General features: G+C 35.1%; 1 protein-coding gene across 6 annotated transcripts in view; it reads left to right on the top strand.

Annotated features, from left to right (window-relative positions):
* The window catches only part of Diaph2 (diaphanous related formin 2), an 809447-nt gene that overhangs the window by 465017 nt on the left and 318985 nt on the right, over nucleotides 1-25445 (top strand). For all 6 annotated transcript variants that reach the window (XM_090326172.1, XM_090326173.1, XM_090326169.1 and 3 more), the window contains one exon: nucleotides 6615-6739. In XM_090326172.1, the coding sequence (XP_090182298.1) occupies nucleotides 6615-6739 (125 nt within the window). The remainder of the gene's footprint in view (nucleotides 1-6614; nucleotides 6740-25445) is intronic.

The following is a 25445-nucleotide window of genomic DNA, read 5'->3' on the forward strand; positions in this document are numbered from 1 at the left end:
AAAAAAGGTAAGTGCCACTGCACTGACTAAGCATTCATTGGAAATGCCTGTAGTGTGAAGTTATTCAGATAAAAAATGTTTCCACTCTCATTAAGGACTTGTTAATTTATATTAGTGAACTAATAAAAAAGCAGGCACAAAAATATAACCTGAGGCTGAGGTTGTTCAGAAAACAAGCGTTTCTAACCCACTGTGATGCTTAAATATTCTTGCAGTTCATGGTACATTCATATCTCTGCCAGCTCCAGTAAAAATGTTCATTTCTGCCTGCCTTCCCTTCCTTCCTCCCTGTCCTCCCTATTCCCCCACCATAGACACACAATTAAAATTAAGGTAGGCTGAGAGGTAATTAAATAGTAAAATAATCATAATAATTTTGACTACTACCTGTTAAGATGAAAGCAAATGTATTCATAGTACACAACAAGGCAGGTAATAAACACATGTTAATTTATTTCTTGTATATTTTTTGTCTGTGATCTTTAGACAAATCCAGGAAGCTAAAATAACTTTTACTGTCTCCAGGGAAATATTTAGTATTATATTATACAGGCTTTAGTTTCCAAAAAACATTTTTAAATGTTAATCTTCCTTGACTTTCTAACCAATTTCCTGTTCATCAGTATAAATGACATAGATTTCCAGACCTTAAATTCCATGTGCCTTGAAAAATCAAGAAAGTAAAATAGTATTGATAAGAAAGAAGATTGATAGTAAATTCAGTCTATGCAAATAGGAAGGTAGAGAATTTCTGCTTTTTTCCCTAGATTACATCTATATTGTTGTATTATTCTTGGTAGCATATATACAGTTGGATGTGTATTTGGGGAAGTAGGATATAGTTGGGTGGCATATTTGTAGATTACCTAATATATACTGTTCACAATAATTCATACTTTATTAAATTTTTAACTTCAATGTCTTATAAGGAAAATAATCCTTATTTTTGCAAATGAGGAAAAAAATGTCTACAGAGAGTATATCACTGGCTTAATATAGCTCAACTAATAATTGGTATTGCTAAGATTAGATTCTTTGTGTTCTTGTCACCTAAGATGATTCTTTTTTTTAACTTTTGAAGAAAGATTTATTATTGATACTCTTCTTGACCAATCAAAGACAGTAGGAAATAGGGAGAAATCTGAGTCCGATATATCAGAGGAGAAATCTGAATTTCATACTTAGAAGACAAGGAAAGAAGAGCTAGTCTCAGAAAGGATAATAAGCGATGGTCGAGTTTGCGTAAACAAAGTAATGGTACAAACAATCTAGCAATTAATATCTGTGGGCCAAAAAGCTGTATACATTTTCAATATTCACCTGGAAATATGTTTGAATCAAAAAGGAGGAATTAGGAATCTACTACGCTGAGAACTAGAACATGTGGCATCTCATTAAAATGATATGTGGCAATCATCAAAATTATATGGTTTGTGCTTTATAAACTTACTGTAAGAAAGAATAGAACATGCATTGCAAATGACAAGGCTAAAGGGTAGAAGGATGGACGTATTGGCTTACAACTTTTGTTCTAAGACCGTTCTTGAAAGTACGTGCAACTCTCACACAACTGCCTACAAATGGGTGGCAAAGATAACTAATTTGATTTCAGGTGGGTGACCCTGCAAGCTCTGGAGGCATTGCTTCACATTTATAATCCCTTACATTGAGAACAGTGTGAACATCATGGACTTTTAATGAAAATTAGAAGAGTTGATATCTAAAACTGTTTAGAACAGTATCTATTATATAGGATTTGGTAAATATTATATACTCCTTATGAAGTTAAAAATGAGTTTAATAGCATTGGAAATATTGAAGAAATTGGTTATAGCTTGAGTAGATTAAGAAGAAAGAATTGATCTTTTCCTGTCAAATAGAGAGCAGACTTGATTGTTTTTGCTCCAAGGCAAAATGAAAACATAGTAATGCAAGTTCCCTGTTGCACTAGTGATGTTGGTGGCTCACGCCTGTAATCCTAACTACTCAGGAGCCTGAGATCTGAGGATCATATTTGAAGCCATCTAGCTCAAGGAAAACAAGAGAATAAAAGTGTGTGAGACTTATTTCTAATTAACCAGCAAAAAGCTGAAAGTGAATCTGTGGTAGAGCATAGCCTTGAGTGAAACACCTATGTGACAATGTCCAGGCCATGAGTTCAACCCCATGACTGGCACACATGCACACACATACAAATTTGAAGTCAGCTGATTATAAGTACATAAAAATCTTTCTAATGATGATATCTTCTGCTCACAATGGAATTAGCCCCTCATGATATACAGAATTTTCTTATATGGGCATCCCTTGTGTGCCAGCCCCTAGCCGAGACCAGAGCAGCGAGTTAATATCTACTTCAACAGTTTCACCAGTGAAAAAACAGGAAATAGGAAGAAGCCATCAGGCAAATGAAGTGCTTTCTTCCCTCTAATCAACACTTCCAAGTGACATTTGTTTTATTTTGAGATTAGTACTGACTATATAATTTTAGGAGCTCAGGGCAAAATGAAAATATGGAGCTCCACTGCAAAAATCCTTGTGAATTTTCAAAACATAATGAGAACAGCTCTTTAAACAGTGCTCATGGTCATTGGAGACTTTACGCCTGTGTGATCGTCCAGGTCTTATGTTCATGAATGAGTCCTACTTTGGACATTCAACAGCCATTTTTATTTTCTAAAATTGTGACCTTATGCTTTGCATTGGTTTTCTTTCTTTTCCTCTCATGTTTGATCACCTAGAATTATAGAATTATGCTCTCTCCTAAGTACACTCTATATAATGTGCTTATATAGACTTAAGACTATGATATTATCTAACCTAAATTTTTCATTCTTCTAATCAACCGAAGTATTTTTTTCCGATGGCACTATTTGTTTGATGTAGTTGTAAATTCCCAGGGAAGGTAGAACACCCAGATTATTCTATCTATTGTTTCATTATCTTTGGAAGACAACAATATTAAGAACTTTGTGGAGCAGGATACTGATGAGTCACATATATAATCTTAACTACTTAACAGACTAAAATGTCAAAGATCTAGATTTGAAGCCAGGAGAGCAGAAAGTCTGCATACTCCATCAGCAAAATAACCAGCAATAAGGCAGGCTGGAGGTATGGCTGAAATGGTAAAATTGCAGTCATGGACAATTAAGTTGAGCAAACTGGAGGCCCTTTGCTCAAACCCTATTACAAGAAAAAAAAGGAAGAAAAGGAGGGAGGCAGGGAGGGAAGAAGAAAAAAATCATTGAAAGAGTACAATAAACCATTTATTACTTCTCTTCAATTTTCTCTTGTCCCTTCCTATTTAACCTCTAACTCTAATTTACTTCTAATAACTTGGACACCATAAATGTGAACCACAATATCTTGAATGTATCTTTTCAAGTGCATACAGTAAACATTCTCATGTACTGTGCATAAAGTACAGCAATAAATACTGAGAGAAAAGCAAAGGATTAGAAATGTTCTTTATGATTACCTTGACCATGATCTTTACCATTCTTCTCATAGGCAGAATGGATTCCTCCCTTTACTTACCCTAAAAATAATAGAGTATTCAAAGAGAGATGAACAAAAACAAGGCATAGCAAACTTCTGATATAAAGACCCAAAGAGGCAAGGCAACCTGTCTCTTTGTACATTAAAGAATCTAAGCATTCTTTATGGATGATAAGTACAATCTTATGCGTATACAATGGAGGAGAAATTCCAATAAGGTCTGTTTTCTTCAGAACTAGCTTGACCTTTTGGTATACTAAGCCTTCCTTCCAGGTATGGGCCAGAACACTTTGGAAATTAATATCTTGCTGAAAAAGGGAAGATGTTTCAGAAGGTATGACTTTCTTTTAGGGGAGAGGAATTGTAGTTTCTGTGGGCCATCTTGGAAAGGAGTACCATGAGAAGTAAATACCAGAAGCATTTAGTTTTATAAAAAGAATATTCATATTTTTATATAAAGGAATAAAGTCAAAAGTAATAAGTGAAATGGACAATCAGTTGAAAATCATAGGTACAATTGTAAGAATTTGGGGTACAGATAAGGAATTTATAGAGGACTGAGATTTTCACATGAAAGTTGAAAAAGTCAGATATTCCAAAAATATTGATTGATTTAAACAGAATCCAACTTCAAGTTAAATCTCATTGTGTTAAGCTTTTTCTTTTCTTATTTGTGATATGTAGACTTTTTGAGAAACAGGATTATATCTATATTGAACAGTTAAATGATGAAGTTGTTATCACCTCTTTACTAAAAGTTGAAGTCATTATCATCTCATTTCTGTTAATGGATTAGTGTTGCTCTTAAGTACAAATTGTTATTGTGAACCCTGTGTGGCCTTCATATACATTTTAATGCAGAAAACTATTATGAATTTATTCCTTCTATACAGAAAAAGTCATTTTCCATTCTATGCATTTTAATTTCATTGGTTCAGATCCCTGTAAGAAAAAAACTTATTCATAAAAGAATACAAATTTATTTGAATTTTCTGTGGCATGACTGTTGAAATGTGAACATGAAATGACCTAAAGAAAATCAAACTTGAGTGTTTTTTGTATTAAGTTTAGTGAAGTATATGAAGTTCTGAAAAGATGTAGCAGGGAGGAGAAAATATATAAACTAAATGTAAAAAGGAAAAAATGAAGGGAGTATGTAGTAGGTACTAATTGTTTAGATTCTTCTCCTTGTTTCTTCAAAGATTAGGATGGTCCTCTTAAGGATTAAGAAAGACACCTCCTTCAAATGTCACCTGTAGCTAATGGGTGAAATTCCAACTATTCAGGAGTGAGAGGTCTGCTTATCATGATTTGAAAGCAAGTCAGAAGTGGATATGCGGCCCAAGTGGTAGAATGCTAGCCTTGAGAGCAATACAGCTTGAGACCATGCTCAAGTCCTGAGTTGAAGCACCAGAACTTACACACACAAAAAAAGGAGAGAAAAGATATGTCACTACTTCACAGTTAAGAGTCTGCTTGTGAGGATCATCATAAAAAATCCATTCCATCCTTGTTGCTTCTTAGATTCTTTAAGCACAAATACTATGCTAAGCAACTATATCTTGGAGTTCTACATTTTTCATCCCTATCCTTACCTACTTGCCAAAGGACACAAGTAGCTGATCAATATCATATCTTTAGCTTTCTGGTCAAACAAGTGTAAAAGGAGAATAAATTAGCAAGACTATACATGGAGAATCTAAGTTGTCTTTTGAAAGTCAGAATGATTTCACCCACAGCAAACTCATCCTTTCAATAAAGCAGTTATTACTGAACCATTAGCATGTTTTGGGCAAGATAAAACTCTCTTAGTCCTATCGAATAAAGAATAATTTCCAAACTTGTCAAATCTAAACAAATGGAACTAAATTGGGCAAATCAATTTGAACTGACGGATTAATAAGGGGAAAAAAGTAGTCTTTAGTGTTGGTATTTGATTTTCAATCTTGAACTACTGTGTATATTTAAGGTGAATTCTACTTGTTGAGTTATAAAAGTATGCCTGTCAGTGTGATGAATTTGTATTAGAATAGTAAGGCTAAAATTTGCCAGGGGGTTGATTTTTGTCAGTCTCTTAATTTTTCATTATAATACTGGTATGTCTATAGGAGAGACAAAAATTACTTTTAAAAATCATTGTAATATTTTTCTATTTGTTCTTCATTGTGTTTAATAAAAAGAGCAGTGTTTAAAAGGTGTGACTAAAATGCGTATTCACTAGCTGCCTATCAACTTGTGTCTTCAATTAAAACCTGCCCCATGTTATTGATAGATATGTCTTGGGACACAACTGGCAGTCATTCAGTAATAAAGTATGTATAAAATAGTTATAAATCTTTTAAAAGTACCTCTTTTAAAAAGAAGACAGTATGAGAGATCTGGAAAGTATGCATGTATTTAAGACCAGCTTGAATACAACACTAAAAATTATTAGCTGTCACTGAGAGAAAAAGAACAGTGCAGAGAGTGTTAGGAGTAATTAAAGCAAGTAATGATAGTGTTTGAGGGCACACTGAAGCTTTGTGGGTGTGTATGTACATACATGTTCATCTCAAGTCTGGTCTAAATTCTTTCTATAGACAGTGATTTTTCATATCTTTTTCGAGAACGGAAGCTACTAATGGTGGTAACTTTTTGCCATAGGTGTTCATTTATTAAAATCCTGATATTTTATGAAAAAGGAAAATATTTGATCCTTTCCTATATTTAACCTTAAATCATTTATAGAGCCAAGAACATGCATTAATATGATAGAGTCTCTTTGAACATTCATTTCTCTTTAATCTTGAAATTTGAGTTTAAAGAATGAAATATTAGGAACTCCATACATAAATTGAAATGGAAATAGGTTCATCTGAACTAATAGCTGAATAAAATGGTGATGTTCCTGTATTAAACTTGATGTTTGGTATATTATATTATACATTTTCATTAGCAGTGAATTTTTATTAGCAGTGATTCAGAAAAAATGTGAAGACTCATGGAAACATTGTCCATGTTAAATACACACACACACACACACACACACACACAGAGAGTTATGTATACTATTCTCAGTTTTGTTGTACAATATGTGATAAAGTGTTCTAAATATTTTGTGTATTTTTCTTCAGTTTCAGCCCAGATTCTCAAGAGCAGTCTGACAGCAATGGGAGAACAAATTGCCCATCTGGAAGGAGACATTAAGAGATTTCCAGAACCAGAGAGTCCACATGATAAGTTTGTGGAAAAGATGAAGATATCCTTTATTTATTGAAGTGTTTTTTGTTATTGTTGTTGTTGTTGTAGTTGTTGTTAGTCCCCGTGTCTCTGTCTGTCTACTTTTCATCTATTGTAAAGATCATCTAGCTCTATTAGTCTATAATAAGTGGTGGATAACTAACTAGTCTGAATCTCTGTCTCAGTAAATTTGTGTACGTTGTTTTTTTATATTAGAACATTCCATTCTTTTGCATGTTGTTTTAAAACAGGTAGAGCAGGCAAAGGAACAATTAGATGAGAATAACTGCTGTTTCTCAAAAAGAATTTCACAGGAAAGTCCACATGATATGCAAGGTAAGTCTTGGGAAGCTTATTTAAACTTAAAAGACTACAAAAGAGTCCTTTTATATAACCAAGTGCTTTAAGAAGATGATCAGATTAGAAGGTTTTTTTTTCCTGAGATTTTTCTCTCCTCTTTTGATGTGTACATGTGCATTTTATTAGGGCATTTTGTAGGACAATAGGAGGATTGGGAAGAATAAATGGATACATGGATAGATGGTCAGATAAATTGACCAATAGGGAGCACTAAAAAACCAGTCATAATGATACGTAACATTAATCATTCCCAGCAAAATCTTTTGAAATCCTCATTTACATACCATATCCTCCTCTAAATTACAAAAGTTTATGAAAGGATATCTTGAAAAATTGAATTACTTAATGTTAAAGCTGGTATCTAAAGATAAACAACATTAGAGCTGAAATTTGTTTTTCCTAGTTTGATTTTCAAAAGTTAAAGCCATATCTTCCTTGGCTGGGTTTTAATAACTATCTTGAACTACAGATTGATTCACAATTCTATATCTCTAGAGGGAATAAATACTGTAAATTCTTAATCTAATAATAAGTAAATTTCTTCAACTATAGGGGAGTAATCTTGTTTCAGGGTTAAACTCAATGCCTATTTCTTCTCGATTCCACTTCTTTCTGCTGAAGTGGGCAGCTGAGATACTTAATCTGAAAATTACTTAAGAGCAGCTACTTAGATTTATTTAAAAATAGTTATTTGTTCATGAGTTAGTACTTCATTTTTCTGTGGTCCTTCAGTGATAGTACTTTCAAAAACAGAAATACTTGGGGCCGGGAGTTTAACTTTGTATGTCACATTGACATCATAGGCAGTATTGCAGCCCTTCCTTAAAGTAAAAATGTGATGGGTCAGGAGTTTGGCTTAGAATGCTTGCCTAGCATGCACAAAGACCCCGGTTTGATTCCTCAGTACCACATACATAGAAAAAGCCAGAAATGCAGGTGGCAGAGTGCTAGCCTTGAAGAAAAAGCCCAAGGACAGTGCTCAGGCCCTGAGTTCAAGCCCCGGGACTTGCAAAAAATAAATAAAAATATTGGAAGCATAAGTTTATGAGTGATTTGCAGCAAAGAATCCTCAAATATTTTTCTGTTAAATGACTAACCATATTGGGTTCCTAAATGTTAACATTTCATTTTATTGTTCAGTGGATTTTTTTAATCCAACTGTCCTGTGGCTGCACGCATAAACTTTTTCTTGTTTTTCCCTTTTGGTTTGAGTTCATACCTCACATTTTTAAATTCAATTTCTTTTCCTCTTGTTCTTTTCAACACTTTCTTCAACCCTAGGCTTATGGCCATACAACAGCTTGCAACACTGATTCTTGCTCATTTAGCAAAAGAAAAGTAATTTCAAACCCTTATGAACTTGGCCTGGTCTCTTTTTTTATTTCTCTCTTTATGCAGGTAATTATAAACTTTAAAATGAAAATTCAGAGCCTTCTGTATCTGTATGGTATAGATGAACAGCTATTCTTCATTTAAGTGGCACTAAAGTGTGACTGTTTGTCCACAAGGGAATTCAAAACTATATTAAAATGTATGGGCATATTAGTTTTTTTAAAAAAAAAACAAAGCTAAATAAAATACATGACATTCATTGCAGAGTTAAGTTTCATTGAGTTGAGTTGGTTAGAAGTATAAATTAGTGAATTATAGCAATAATAATATTGCTCAGATTATTCTTGTTTTTGGAGAGTCCTTTAGCATACCTTGAAACTTCCAACATTCTAGAAAGCAACAAAAGTAAATAATCATTATACACAAGTGAATTCTGATGACTTAATATTTTTTTATTCTTCTGGCTGTTCCCAAAGAGAAGAAAGAAATGTATCATAGTGCCCCTAATCTTGTTTTAAAATTACGATTATGTTTCCATTTGTAGTAGAAATTCTTTGTATTTGATGGCCTTTCTAGTGCTTTTGTCCCCTTCCAGTAAATTCTTTTGCTTTGTGTCAGTGCACTTTAAATTGAATAACTATAGGCCCAAATACTAGCCGAAGTAGTAGTTTTCCTTCAAGGGAACCTTTCCCTATGTAAAAAGTAATCTCACTATCCGCACTGAGTTTGAAAACAGCCTTTCACCTACAGGCCTATGAGTTTAAAAACAGCACCAAAGCTAGTGTTAGTAGCAATGGAAAGCATAACAGTTACAGTGCAAGTAACCATGAAGGTTAAAAGGCACCAGATTGGGAGATCATGTTATGTCCTGATGGCACTATCATGTTCATCCTTCCTCTGCCATAATATCATCACTAAACTTAGCATATCATACACCTTGCCAGACTGTGAAAATTCATACAGTGATAAACTTGACCTCAACCTGTTGACAGTTTCATATTCACATGCTTTTTATTACTCCCTTCAGCTCTAACCACATCTTATTTGTTAATTACCGTATGTCCCTCACGATTCCCAACATCTAGTACATACATAGCACTTAAGTCCAGGCTTCTGTCTTTATATTTAGCACACTGAAAATCACATTTATCAAACAGTGGTGGGCTGACCTTGCAGTTTAAAACAAACTCATTTTATATAGATCAACTCAAAACTTAAATATCATTAAATCAACTTTTTGTAGCCTAGCTACCAAAAGTATAATCAGTTTTAAGGGATAGTCCCTTTTCAAATGAATGTCAAAAACAAAACAAAATGCACAATAAAAAGAAAATTTCTTTTGTAAATTGAATTGCTACAGATATTTCTAGCCTCCTAAAGCTAGTGTGTGTGTGTGTGTGTGTGTGTGTGTATGTGTGTGTGTGTGTGTGTGTTTGAGCAAACCCATTTTACTTTTTACTCTCTAGTATAGCTTGGGTTCTAATTCTTACTCAGAAGAACATACTGCAGAGGGAATAGAGTCTTTCCCCACCGATTTCAAGATTCATGATAGCAAAATGGCATTATAGTTAACAATGAATGAAATTACATGAGTGAATTACATGCAAAAATTAGTTTCAAAAGGTTCATTCATTCCCTTGCTTAAGGACCTGAGATTTGAATTCAGGTCTGGGCACTCTCCCTGAACTTTTGTGCTCAAGCCTTGCTCTATACCTCTTGAGTCATAGCTCTACTTACAGATGCTTTGGTGTATAACTGGAAATAAAAGTCTCATGACTTTCCTGCCTGGGCTATCTTCAAGAGTCCTCATATCTCAGCCTCTAGACTAACTAGGATTAGATGGTGAGCCACCAGAACCCAGCTAAAGCTTTCTTCTTAAATCTTGCAGTTACTGGGAATTTACCCAGTCTTTACTTAGCAACTATTTCAATTATTGATGATCAGCTTCAGCATCCCATCTGGATTATGCCCTTTCAGCTTAATTAAACCTGTGCTTCAGAGAAGAAAGAGTGAGGAGTGAAGATTTTTGTCTCCTTGACTTACCTTGGTATGTCACCTTGACATAGGCAGTATTGCAGCCCTTCCTTAAAGTAGCAATGTGATGTGCCAGGAGTTTGGTACCACATACAGAGAAAAAAAGCTGGAAGTGGTGCTGAGGCTCAAGTGGTAGAGCTCTAGCCTTGAGAAAGTCCAAGGACAGTGCTCAGGCCCTGAGCTCAAGCCCAGGACTGGCAAAAAAGTAACAATGTGACTGAAGGTTGAAATCTTAGTATGTTTTCTTAGGTCAACACATGGTTAATGTAAACGATGACCAAAAAGAGATTTTACAAAGGAAAGCATAGTAAACTTATTTGATCAAAGTTTTACATGACTAGGGAGACTAGAAATAAAGATTCTCAAGAAAACTATTTTCATATTTTCTAATGTGTTCTCTCTTTTCTCCAAACTTGCATTTGAAATCAAGGCCTGGGCACTGTCTCTGACCTTCTTCTGCTCAAGGCTAATGGTCTACCATATTACCACAGCACAACTTTTGTGTTTGTCTAAGAAGTATATTTGAGATGAGAGTCTCACGTACTTTCTTGCCTGGGTTGGCTTCAAACTGTGATCCTCAAATTTCAGATTCCTGAGTAGCTTGGAGTACAGCCTTGAGCTACAAGTGTTCAGCTTGAAATGGCAGTCTTGAGTTGAGGAAGAGGAACTCAGAAAGTGAGTTTGGGGAATTGTAATTTCTGTGATTCCCTCCTTCACAGCAGTCATGATTTCAGAGAGACATTCCTTTTTCTGTGGCTATGTAAAGGTACCTTATTATGGAATTAATGCTATTGTATTAAGAGTTCTCCTTCTATCTCTACTATCCTCCTCTTTGCCTGCTACCACACTCCTCTCTCTGGCAGCATTATTCTTAAATGAAGGCTTCTTTAGACTTTTAAATATGTGTTCTGGTCCACCGTTAGCATCTTAAACTGTCTGAAAAAAACTCATTAATCACAATATTGACCTACATGCTTATGTCTTGTTGACAAATTTCTTACCACATTTACTCACACAGATTTTGTCAATGGCCTAGCTGTCTGTGGCCCAAAATCAGCTTATCCTTTTGATTGACTGCTCGTGAACTCATTTTCTTAACTGGAGAGCAGGAAGTGACTGAGCAGCAGGAGTACTGTTAATGGTTGACAGGAAGAGCTGACAGAATGTTAATGGCATTAACGCCCTGTCAACTAACTATCAACACCTGGGATTTCCTAGTTGCGTGAGGGAGAGTCATTTGGAGTAGTTACAAGTCAAGTTACAGAGGAAGCACTTTGTCCTTTAGAGACAATCCAAAACAGATGTGAAGGTATCCACAAAGCACTGCCAGTGTGTTCATTTTTATTCCACTATTTCTCATTATGAGAAGATTTAGAGTAGGTAAAATATTCAGTTATTATTCAACCAAGAGTAACACTTTTATTACCTTTCAGAACGTTCCAATAATAGTTTTTAGTGTACTGATAATCATTTATAAAGTGAATGACATAGAAAATAGAAAAAAAAAGTAACAAATCTTGTTCCCACCTCCTCCCCCACTTCAGATTAGATTGGAGAAAAATTTACCACCTCTGAATCTCTAGGTTCATCCTCTTTGATCCACTGACCTTATTATCAGAGAATTATGAAGATCAAAGCCAGAATTTCTTTTATGTGCCTGATTGTGTGAAGGAGTAAGGGATTAAAAAGTGAATGTAAAAGAATTGTCAGTTTTTGAGATGCCACATATATTGAAAAGCAAATTGTTTTTTTTTCATATATTTTTATTTTAATTAATAGAAGGGTTACATTATATTTACCAGATAGAAGGTGCATTAATTCACATGCATTGATACCCTTTCTCATGTCTTGGTCCCCATTTCCCTACCCCCACCCCTCATGCAAATTGTTTTTAATACTTGGTGACAAAGGTAAATTTTATTCAGATATTATTGCAATTCCTGATAGAATATTTCTGTATACAACTGGACTACATCAAGGTCAGGAGGACAAGTATAGGTCATAGAGAATTTCTGACAGGAAATAGCAAGGATAAAACTCCAGCTAAGGCAATTTGAAGGGCTTTTGCTAATAGCAAGCCTGGAGACTTGGGAAGGAAAAGTGGGGGGGGGGTGATAAGGGATGGTCTGCCTATAATGTTCCAATGGATTTTTCCAGAACTGGGCTATCCTGTAAACTAGGACAGAGACCAAGTCAAAATGAAGACTTGAAGATGCGTCCTTAATCCTTTTACCCTTCAGTGAATGTCAAGTGCCAGTCAGTACTTTAGGAAAATACCCAACATACATGCACTTACACATTCACAGTTCAGTATTAATCTTATCTTAAAGGCTGAGGACTAGAGATGTCTGTTTGTTGGGCTGTTTACTTTTTGCCAATCCTGGGGCTTGAACTCAGAGCCTAAGCAATGTCATTGAGCAATTTTACTTAAGACTGGTGTTCTACCACTTAAGCCACAGCATTACTTCCAACATTTTCTGTGTATGTAGAACCTTGGAATCTAACTCAGGGCTTTGTGCATCCTAGGAAAGCACTCTACTACTGGGCCACACTCCTAGCCCATATTTTACATTTTTTCAAATTGTTGTATTATCATGGGAATGGGATCCTAATCTTCACATGAAATTCATTTATATTTTATGTATACTTAAATCTGATATCCTCAAAGTAATCTTTTTTCCCTCCCCACCCCTATTCCAGTACTGTGGTTGCAACTGAGCCTGGAACTCTCATTTTTTTGGAGGGATTCTTTTTTTCTGCTCATGGTTGATACTTTTCCAGTTCTGGCTGTTTATTGGCTAATTTTGACAACCTTATTTTAAAAAGAATTTCCTGCTCAGCCTAGCTTTGATGATCCCAAGATCTGAGTAGATTGGATTATAGGTGTGAGCCACTAAGGCCTAGCACTGTGGGCAGTCTTACACAATATTTCTGTTGTAAGACTCGGATAAAGGATATTTCTATGTGTTTCAGACATAAAATAGTTTATTAGGGGAACCAAACTGCAGACCTACATTAGATGTAGGTGTGCAGAGAGAGAGAGCATATGGTGGAGAGATATTTTATAGGGGAGGGCAGTGAGGATGAGGAAATGACCTCAGAGTCTGGGTAAATAAGAGTGACTGGGTGGATTAGGAAGTGACCTCATAGGAAGAGGAGGTGACCTCAGTCCCTACGGGACCACCCAGTGTCCCCAGGTGTTCCAATTACATGGGTTAATGGTGCTGTTTGTGGAGATTCATATGCTAGGGGGCAAGAACAAAAGGGAATGGGCCATTTCTCTTGGGAAGACCTAACATCTGTATTTTGGCTGTAGCATATCCATCATATGAGATCAGGCATGGAAGTTTGGACTATGGCCTCATATCTGAAACTCACACCATTTTAGACTTTAGAGCATTTCACATTTAATATTTGCACATTAAGGAAGTGAAGCATGTTTCCATATATATCTACATATTTCCTTCTATATCGAGCTCTCCCTGAAGCTATCCAACATGGGTAGCTACTGTTATTAACTACATGTTAAATATGAGAAGGCTAGTATGAACCATGTGTTTGAGATAGTTCCTACAGTCATATCGAAATTTTGGTTTTTTGGAACAGATACCTTGTTGTCCTAGACATGATGTGCCTATATCTGCTGTCTTCTAGTTCAGATAAGTTTGAACATCTGAGATGAATTCGATATTTATTCATTGTGAAGCTATTTTATTGCTTCTTTCCACATCCCCTCAATTGGGAAAAATAATTCTATTGAAAAGACTGTAAAGTAATTTTAACGTTAGTTGCTCACACAATCTCCTTTAGAAAGCCTTCCCTAATCATAGCAATCAAAATTAATTTTCCCTTCCCCTGTGTTCTCATAACGTTTTAATCCTTTGATTATCACACTTGCACATTGGCCTATGCTCTGTTCATGTGCATGACGGTTTTGTGTATGGATTATAAAGTCTTCTGAGCTAAGAGATTCTTTCTCTGAAATGAGTATTCCCAGAAACCAAGAACAATACTTAGTAGAAAGTCAGGGGCTTAATAAATGTTCATTTAAATAGTTCATGGTCTCAAGTTCAGCACTCTGGCAAGCAAATAGAAAACATTAGCACATTAGGCTATTATGAAAGTGTTTTGCCAAAAGTAAGGAATCCACCATGTGTCAAATGTGAGTCCTTATTAATGGTTTGATGTTAATTGCAGTGTTGAAAATTATCTCATTCATGTGTTTTGGTAGAAATGATATTCTAAGAAACTGTCGGGATGGATCATAGGTTTTTAAGATTTGTAAGTATAAAACTTTCCTATTCGAAGAGTCTTGTTTGAAATTCAGGCTGAAATTACAGAAGCTATGAGCCATATTTTTCAAACATGGTTCGGGGAATTGATAGACATTTGATGCATGATGCTAATGGTGAGAAGAGAATATATTCCTTAGATAAAGGGTGTATAAACTTTTTTAGGCCACAGGAGACTCATCTGGGAAATCATTTTTTCATATTTTTTTCAGAACATAAAGTGGGGCTTAATTTGTCTGAAAGAGTAAATGTGCCTTCAACCTGACAAATTCCCATCTTTCTAACTAGATGCTTAAGATTTAAAGATTAAAATTCTTCCTATGGGATTTATTCATCTTGAATAGAACTAATACAAATAGAAGATTGTAAAAAATGTATCATGCAATGTAGTTGCTTTAGATGTACATGCATATATGCTAAACAACATATAGCATGTCTATATGTAAAGTGTGGATAAAGCCATTTTGACATCTATAAGAGCATACTTTAAGCAGAGTGATCTATGTGTATTTTATTTTGATAGAAAAAGTAAAAACTAATATGAATAGTTATAAGTGATAAAAACAATGTTAGTTTAACTTCTAATTAATGTCCTATTGTGAGAGATTATATTTAGTCATGTAATGAGGCTATCTTTTTTTTCCAGTCCTGGTGTTTGAAATCAGGGCATATGCACTATCCTTTTTTTTTTCTCAGATCTGGCACCCTACAACTTGAACCACAGTACAACTTCTGGCTTTTTTCTGTGTATATTATACCAAAGAATCAAACCCGTGGCTTTGTGCATGCTAGGCAAGCAGTCTAGTACTGGGCCATGCATCCAGGCCCTAGAAAGAGTGATAACTTAATGTGTTATTCTAAGTCATTAGTGAATTTAGAAATGGAAAGAACAGAAGGCTATCATTACTGAAAATTACCCAATTAAAATTTGATGATGGCAAGATATATGCATGCATACATACACACACATACACACACACGCACACACACGCACACACACACAAACATATCTATTATAGGACATACATTTAGACTAATAATGAGCTTAGCTATTCTTTTAAGGTTAAGAGACTCACTAATGGTGAAAATGAAAAATCAATGAAAACTGAAAGGAGAGTTATAGACCAGCTTTACAAAAGTCATCAGTGAGAATTGAACATACTTATCTGGTAATGTCTGAATAAAGAAAGGTATGAGTAACTGAGATAAAAATTGAAGTGAAGATGAGGTTCAAGTAACACTCTCAGCTTTCCTTAAGCAAAAAAACAAAATAACAGTGTGAGTCCCTGAGTTCTAGACCCAGGATACAGATGTGCGTGTGTGTGTGAGATGTGCACGCATGCATGAGTGTGTGTCTGTGTGTGTCTGTGTGGCACAGTACACAGGTGAAAATTTTACCCTCCTATTTTTCATCAAATAAGTATGTGTTGTCATTTTTATGTCATATAAAGCACTCAAAAGTTTGTTACCCACAAATCTATTTAAGCACTAATACCTAGAATGTTTAGCATGAGCCTAAGAAACTAAAAAAAAATGCTACCTCATTTGTTATACCATTGAGAAATGCTCTGATCATTTTATTTTACATATACATATATATACATACACACACTACTTATTTTATTATATATGTATATTTCCAAACTTTTGTATTCTTACAAATATACAGGGTATTTCTTAAGCCTTATGAATATAAAGCTGTTTTGACTGCGCTTCAGCAGGCGTGAACTATAGCTTGGTCTTTCTGAACTTAACAAAGATATAATAATTTCCCTTTATTAAAAGAGAAATATAGATACTTAATGTACTTTACTTGTTGCTATTACTATTAAGTACATGCCTTTTAAACATCTTTATTAGCATGGTAATAAGTGCAATATGTACACATAATACTTTCATCCAATTCACCTTACCTATACTGCTCCTTCCTACCTTCCTCTTCTTTCCTCCCATTTAATAGGTTTTGGAGGCTTATGTTATTTTCATATATATATATATATATATAGTACATTTCTATAAAATTCTGCCCTATGACCTTTTCTTTTCTTCCTTTCTCTACCCACTGCATTCCCTCTCACCATACCAACTTTTGTAGCCATGTCTTATGGCTTTTTGCTCAGTGCAATCCCATTTTTTTCAATTTGTTCTTTTTTTCCAAGTTATTAGAGTCCTCTTTTAAATTTACTGCCTGTGCCTTTAGCTTCTAATGTTTTCTGTATGATTTGATATAGCAGCTTCAGTGTTTCAGGTCTTACATTAAGGTATTTGATTCGCTTTGAATTGATTGTACAATAATGCCTTTTATCATACTTGAAAAAATTGAAAATGGGCAAAATAACTTTCTTCAGACAGTGTCTCATCTTGTAGTCCAGTCTATCCTGCAACTCATGATCCTCCTTCTTCAGCCTCCTTAGATATTGCTGATATTCCCTATCATGGCTTAATAAATGATTTGAAAAGTGAAAAAACTACCAAAATAAACTATTTATCATTCTTTCTTGAAGCGTTAGTAGTGAGAAATGCATTATTTCCCCACAAGAAAGCGATTACTTGTTATGGTGTCCCAGATATTGCATATTCTTCATCACAGCCCAGATGCAATGTTCTCATGAGTGAAACCATGGTCTTTTTTTATTTAAGTTCATTTTATGGAACTTTATTATTTTTATGCTTGTGCCAGTGCTGTGGCTTGAACTCAGTGCCGAGGTTCTATTCCTGAGCTTTTATGTCCAACTCTTTCATTCTGGCACTTGAGGCACAGCTCCATTTCCAACTTTTTTTTTCTTTTTTGGTAGTTAATTGGAGATAACTCAGAGGCTTTCCTGTCCAGGTAGGCTTTGAATCCTGATCCAAAGATTTCAACCATCTGAGTTTATATTTACATTTACAAGTATGAGCCAATGGCACCCAGGTGTAAATTCTTAAGTGCATCTAAATTTGTTGTTTGCCTTGAAACTGATAGAGAAAAGTACATTTCTCATATGGTAGTAAAAGCTTCTGGAGAAAACAGGATGTTTATTTATTTAAGGAAGATGCAGATGTTGATCTAAAGGGAATTACTGTCCTCACATTGGTAGATAGGTAAGTTAGACTACTGATAGAATTTAAATACTCTCATACTCTTCTTTGATATAAAAGATAATATTTGGACTGGGAGTTTGGCCTAGTGGTAGAGTGCTTGCCTAGCATGCATGAAGATCCAGGTTCAATTCCTTGGTACCAAATACATAGAAGAAAGCCAGAAGTGGTGCTGTGGCTCAAGTGGTAGAGCTCTAGCCTTGAGGAAAGCCCTAGGACAGTGCTCAGGCCCCAGTACAAGCCCCGGGCCTGGAAAAAAAAAAAGATAGTATTTTAACTTCTGTGGCATCTATAAATTAACATGAGGGGAGTTTCAATGAAGACAGGGAAGCTAATATTGATTGAGAGATTCACCATACAATGCAAGGTAATTTAATTTTTAATGAGTATAGTGCAGGCTAAAAAAATGCAATCAACATTTTCAGTATTCTACAGCTTCCTTTTGAAATAGGGAAGACAGCATTCCAACATTGACTATAATTGGCAATTAATATTATCCTTTCATTATTTTGTCAGAAATTTGGTGTTGAGCCACTCAGTACTGTAAAGTGTGCAGTTTATATAAAAATGCCTTCTGAATTAAATAATAATAATAACTAGCACATTATCTTTTGTTTCAAATTGACTATCTTCCTTAGCATGTTGTTACTACTTATTTAGTATGTGTTTACTAAGCAGCGAAGGATCATAAAAATGAAATAAAAACAGGGGCCGGGAGTTTGGCCAAGTGGTAGAGTGCTTTCCTAGCATGCACAAAGATCGGGGTTTGATTCCTCAGTACCACATACATAGAAAAAAGCTGAAAGTAGTCCTGTGGCTCAAGTGGTAGAGTTCTAGCCTTGAGAAAGCCCAAGGACAGTGCTCATGACCTGAGTTCATGCCCACAACTGGCAAAGGAAAAAAATGAAATGAAGTGAAAATAATCTCTGAACTCTAAATGAGTTTATTCAGTTCACAGCAAACATTTGAGAAATATGAGACTAAGAATGTAGTATCTGTTCGTTTGACATTCCATTAACAAAACCGGGAGCATTGAACCTCATAGTTGCTTCATGGAGATAACACCTAATTCTTACTGAATACTCTCTACATGCAAGGAATTTACTGTGTTGAATATGTGCTGATCATCCTCTGTACTCCTTATGCTTTCCATGCAGCTGTGCTTCTTGTATTACAGGTGAGTTTATCTGGTTTATTTCAAGGTCACAGTGAGTAACTATTTTGGTGTATATCCTCATATGGAATCTAAAATGTGATTCTAATTGAGGTTGAAATTAATTTGTTTATTTAAATGCAGTAATACTCTTTTTGAAACGTCCATATAAAATTAATATTTAAAAGTATTTGGGGCTGGGTATGCAACAAAGTGCTAGCCTAATGTATGGATTCCTATCTTTGAGTTTCAGGACTGTAGAATAAGTATAAATTTTACATTCCAGGAACTCATCCACAATGAATTGGGTAGTAGAACTCAAAAATTATGATTTGATGTGAGCAGTACATGATTGGTTTTAAAAACTTACAAACAAGTTTTATTACTACATTTTGAGTTTTTTGTTTGGTGGTTTCCACATTATTTGACAGTCACAGAGCATGTTAACTGGTTATAGACTGAAATGCCATATAATGGGTCATATGTATTAGGCTATCTAATATATCTGCCTCAGTGTTCATGTATCAGTACATAATTGATATACAGATTGTACCTTGTTCTCTATTGTATTTCCTGTTTGCTCACACAAATATTTATGTATTTGTTCCTGTAATGACTAGATATGTGTGGCGTGCAAAGCACTGAAACCGGATTATGTGATATATTTAACATAAAGCATTTGCATTTGACAAACCTTAGCTAGAAAATACAACTGAGAGTATACCCAAAGCATTACCAGAGAGTACAAGTGTGGTAAAAAATATACTTATGCAAAGTTCATCATATAAATTAATGTTGAGTACTTTTTATTATTCTTATTTTTCAATTTATTTTTTTACATAGAATATTTTTTACATAGAATCTTACTACTTACTATGTAGCCCAGGCTTGTCTGGAACTTACTATGTAGTCCAGGCTAGCCTTGATTTGCAGTCCTTTTGCATTATCCTCATTAAGTGCCAGGATTCTAGGCATGTTCTGACTAAGTCAGAAGGTATTTTTTTTGCAAAAGCACCACTTCCAGCATTTTTTTCTGTGTATGTAGTACTGAGAATCGAACCCAGGGCTTTGTGCATGCTAAGGAAGGCCACTAGGACATGCTCCTGGTGCATAAATCAGAAGGTCTTAAAAAGAGTATCAGCACTAATACATGTAAACTCAGTCAATAAGGATAAATGATTCAGAATACTGATCTTAATTGCTCAAATACTGTTTGGTATCTTGGAATTTACGGACAGCAAAGGATTCTGGTTCTTCTCCTGCTTGTAAGCCACTTCCTGGTATCTACATGGATAAAGCAATTCTTGCTATATGCCAACTAATAATCCCAATACCTCATAACAGTTCCCTCTTTCAAATAAGATGCCAACTAGGATATGCCAGGTAGATCGCATAGGTTTTTCTTAACCTTCAGTAATACATTCAATTGTGCTTCGGCATATTGTAATATACCCAGAACAGGCTGAATTTCTATCGTGTTTTACAAAACACTTACGGAAATCTCTTTCAATCTTCTCAAGTCTCCTCTGAAATTTGTGTCATAAACCCCATCTTATTAACTATAAGTTGGCAAGAGATGCTGCCTGTTTTCCTCTGCTCTCATGGAATTCTGTGACCCTAAGCCATATGGGGATTTCTCCCTACCAGCGAGAACACAATTTTGTAGCAGCTGGCACCAGCTGAGTTTGTTGTAATTCAATTCCATTCTGAGATTATCTCTCTGAAGACAGCATGAGATTGCACAAGTTGAAGGCTCAGATCTAAGATTGTGGTCCTCAGAGTTCCTCATTCCCCATAATTTCCATGTACCCCCTAGCCTTTTAAACCTGTTATCCTTGATGTCCAGCCATAAATCAGGTTCCTACAGCCTTGTCTTTGTGTGTGTCTCACTTGCTACAGTTACTCACCAACTTGTATACCTTTCCTTTTTCTAAAGCACTCAAAGAGAGATGTTGTGAAATGGAACAGATCATTTCATCATGTGTTCAGCTATGTAGAACTACTCAAAACTCTGCTTTTGAGAGTTTTATGATGGTCTCATTGCATATGAATGATTGGTTAAATCCTTGGTGATTAGTGACCAATTTAACTTTGCTTTCTCTCTCACTTCCAAAAGGCCTGTGGGTGTGGGAGGAGCAATTACAACCCTGTCATCCTTCTTTGGTATTTTTGGTCACAGTCCAGAAATACCTAGGGGTTGCTAGACATCAATAAACTCAATATAGTATAGAAACATTGATTAGTAAAGAAACAGCAATGTTTAGGAATTGGATGCCAAGTAAATAGGATGAAGACCAAATATACAATCATATTAACTCATGGTGTTTTTAAGACTTCATTCTTGAAATTTTCTTTAAATATAAATATTTATTTATTGATGGCATATGGTAGGCACTTAAAATACAGTAATGACCAAAAAAGACAGTACCCATGAGGAAGTTTTATTCTGCTGGAAAAGGTAGATATGAAACTACTAAGTAGACAGCCATGGCAGGTGGTCCTAAGAAATATAATGTATGTAGGGCAGGCTTCTAAGAAGGCTGATACTTGAGTTGGGAATTGCAGGATGAATAACAATTAAGCCAGGCAGGTTTGGTTCATTGCTTACCTATAATCCCAGTTCCTCAGGCAGGAGTATCGACCAGCCTTAGCTACATACTAAGACCTCCTTTAGAAAAAAAAATTCAGAGAAGAACTGAAGATGCATCTTGCATTTTTTATAGGTGTTTAAAAATGTTTGTCACCTTGGTAACCAGACAGTTTATTTGCTAAGTAGCCTTTCCCTAACATGAAATTTCTTGTCTTTAGTCTTTCTGGATTCCTATTCTTAGTGTAGTTTTAACATTGGAGAGTTAGAAATTTTTCAAATTGAGCCTAATACTGAGGACGTTTTATAATTCAAAATCTCTGTTAACTTCCTTCCCCCAAAGTTTCTTATACTATTAGCTAGGGATTGAGTGTGGATATTTTTTGAAAAGCTATGTCAGTTTCAGTGAAAAACCTAAAGCTCTATTAACCTTTTGGGAGCTGGAATTTTTCAGCTATAGAGTTTGGAATAGATTGAGATATTTATCCAAACTGAACTTTCAAACCACCTGAGACTTGCCCATTACTAGTTTACATAAAGCTTAACTACAGTGGTTTCCTCTTTCAACATTTACTTTTTTTATTTAAACAGCTTAATCGAGAGCTATAAAAACACTCGATCAGTCTTTTCAAATAAAAATGAAATGCAGCTGCCAGGGGTGATACTTACAGGAGAACCCTGCTTCCTGCAAGCAGTTGAGGTGTTAAAATGATGTTATTTTAAATACCAAAAGAGCTCATTTTTTATTGCAAGGTCATATCTCTCAATTGTAAGTTTATTTTAAAAAATCCTAGCAATTGCTTTCATTTGTAGTGTTCTGTGTGTGTTGATGTGGATGTATGTATGCAAGTATATACGAATGAAACACACAGGAGATTTACATTATTGGCATGTTAATTGAGGGAAGATTTCCATAATTTTATTAACTCTGTCACAAGGGACATATTACTTTACTATTTTGATTCTGTACATATTTTATCCATTTTTCATGGTTATCTAAAATACCAAAATGTGCTTAGGGTAATGCTTCTCCAATTCATAATGCTAACACTGCTGGAAAACACTTTGGATTTTGTGGTTGTTATGTTTGGATGCCTTAATGTCATTATGAAAAGAAAGTGTTTTTGAACTCATTTCCTTTGGCAGTAAATTAGTCTGGACACAAAACCTGAGGAAAATAAAAATACTTCCAAATTATGTAAAGAAAAATGCTTAGTTATAAAATGGTTGTATTAGGTGCTCTTGCACATTGCTTTCAATTCTAAAATGTTAGAATATTGCTAGCCTTTTGGAGTGTACCTTTCTTTTATTCAAACATTAAACGATATATTTGACTTCACTTCCTCCCTTATTCATTTTTACCAGGATTTGTAAAAATAATACCATGACATTATTCCCACAGGTAGCAAATTAACCTGTTCATTTATCAGTATCAATTCTTTACTATTTTTGAACTCTGTCACCCTCTTCCCCCTCATGGATTCAATGATGACAAACTTTAAAAAGTCTACCTTGATAGTATATCACACTATCAGACAATGCTGTATGATAAAGGAATATAGAAAATAAGTAAAAGGGTTAAAACTGATAATGATGGCTTTTGGGGGGTCAGTTTTGGGTCTTAAATTCAAGGTCTGGGCACTGTCAGTTTTGTGCTCAAGGCTAGCACTCTACTACTGGAAAGCCACAGCTCCACTTCCAATTTTGTGGTGGTTAATTGGAGATAAGATTCTCCTGTATTTTCCTGCACAGGCTGGGTTGGAACTGTGATCCTCTAATCTCAGCCAACTATGTAGCTAAGAATACAAGTGTGAGGCACCAGCATTTGGCTTAATGATGCTTTTTAAAGTTATGTTGAACATAGCAGGGACCTATGAGGAATGAGACATTTACAAAGGAGCAACAACACCTGATCAGTCATATGATCATGACAGGCAAAATTGTATTGTCCTGCTAAGCTGCCATGTTCTCTATTAGTGGTGCTGAATAACATTTTGTCAGCTTAGGGTATTTTTCTTTTTTCCATGCTTTTATTAGAAGAATAGTCCATTAAATGGCTAGGAGCATTTGTATTTTCTAACTGGATCTTTCAGATAGTAAGGATAATGAGAGGGTTGCATTCATTCTCACTAAATGTCTACAACTTCTGTTGTCAATGCTCTCCCTTTGTTTCTTTTTTTGCCAGTCCTGGGAATTAAACTCAGGGCCTGGGCACTGCCCTAGGGCTTTCTCATGGCTAGCAACTATACCCTAGATGCACAGAACCAATTCCAGCTTTTTCTGTGTATGTTGTACCAAGGAATTGAACCCAGAGTTTTGTACATACTAGGCAGCACTTTACCACGAAACCACCTCCCAGCCCTTTCTTAGCTTATTGAAACACATTTTTTTTTATAATCATAGGGCTTGAACATAGGGCCTGGGCATTTTTTTCCTCAGCTCTTTTCCTTAAGGATAGTGCTGTACAATTTTGAACTACAGGTCAACTTCCAGTTTTCTGATAGTTTACTGGAGATAAGAGTCTCAAGGTCTTTCCTGCTTGGAGTGGATTTGAAACACAATTGACCAGGGACAAGCTTGAAACACATTCTTTTAAAAGAGCAAAGCCATGTATGGGCTAAATTAGGTTTCTTCAATGAGCATTTTTTTCCTCTGTTGTAACAGAGCACAACATGTGTGTCTGTGAGGGTGGAGATTCTGTTACATACATTTGTTTAAAATGTTGCTAAAGAGCTGCATCAGGTCCCAGTTTCAATCCTAGCACTGTCAAATCAGAAAGCTGATTTACCTTCATTGAACCATTTCTCATTTTTGTAACAATATTGTTTGACAACCTGAGAATCACGAACTTCACTTGCTATGAAATAATTTTTGATGTAAATTATACAATCATTAGATTAAAAATTCTATGTAAAACACCTTGAAATGAGCAGATACTGGCCATTTTGTTTTTTTACAAATTATTTTCTCTCATAAAGATCTGTTGCCAGAATTTGTTTTAATGATGTCTTTTGAAAGAGTGAATTTCATTCCGTCTCCATTTGGCCACTATTATCTTTATGTGCAGTTCTTGAGGATTAGTGCAACGACTGTCCTCATCCTTATTGGAACAGTGCCAGGACATCTGGCAAATTTTAATACAAAGCAGTTATGCTGTCTCCTAAACAAATGATTCTTTGGTGGTTAGCTATCCTGTAACGTCTTCACATATTTAATTCCCTGCCATGATTCATTTTTTAAATGGAGTGGGAGAAAAGAACATTTAGAAAGAAATGCAGAGCACAAACCTTTTATCCTAGTAAAGCAACCCACATTTCAATTTGTGAGGATTTTTTTTAGTAAAATATAAAACAAAAAAATACATGGTTATACAGGGTTTTTTGTTTCCCTTGTTGGCAGTATTTTTTGTTTACCACATGTATACTTTTAATTGCTAAATCTATTTTAGGTTTACCTTTCAAGAGAAATTACTGCATTTGGTTGGATCTGTCAAAAATGACAGACTAATTCTTTGGGCCAAGATAGTGTATTTAAAAAGGATTTCTGTTGATTTTCTAAAATAGAACTTATTTTTTGACACATCCTGTACTGTGGTTAAGATTTCATGGCATAGAAAAGACTACTTATTTTGAAGTTGCAAAGGATAACTAACCTTCAAGACAAAGCTTTGCAATATCTGCTATCAAACCAAGAAACAATGTGTTCCACCGGAAACATGCACATATAGAAGAATTGATTTTCTTACACAGAATGCTGCCACTTGGACTCAATGTAGAGTTGATTTGTAATATAAATTAACTCGCAAATTATCGATTGTTCCATCTGACTTTGTACACATTAAGAATCTGCACAGTTTCTGAGTTATCAATAATAAGAATACTGTTTATGA

Source organism: Megascapheus bottae, chromosome X, assembly GCF_031878675.1.
Source record: "Megascapheus bottae isolate mThoBot1 chromosome X, mThoBot2.hap1, whole genome shotgun sequence".
In the NCBI taxonomy this organism is placed as follows: Eukaryota; Metazoa; Chordata; class Mammalia; order Rodentia; family Geomyidae; genus Megascapheus; species Megascapheus bottae.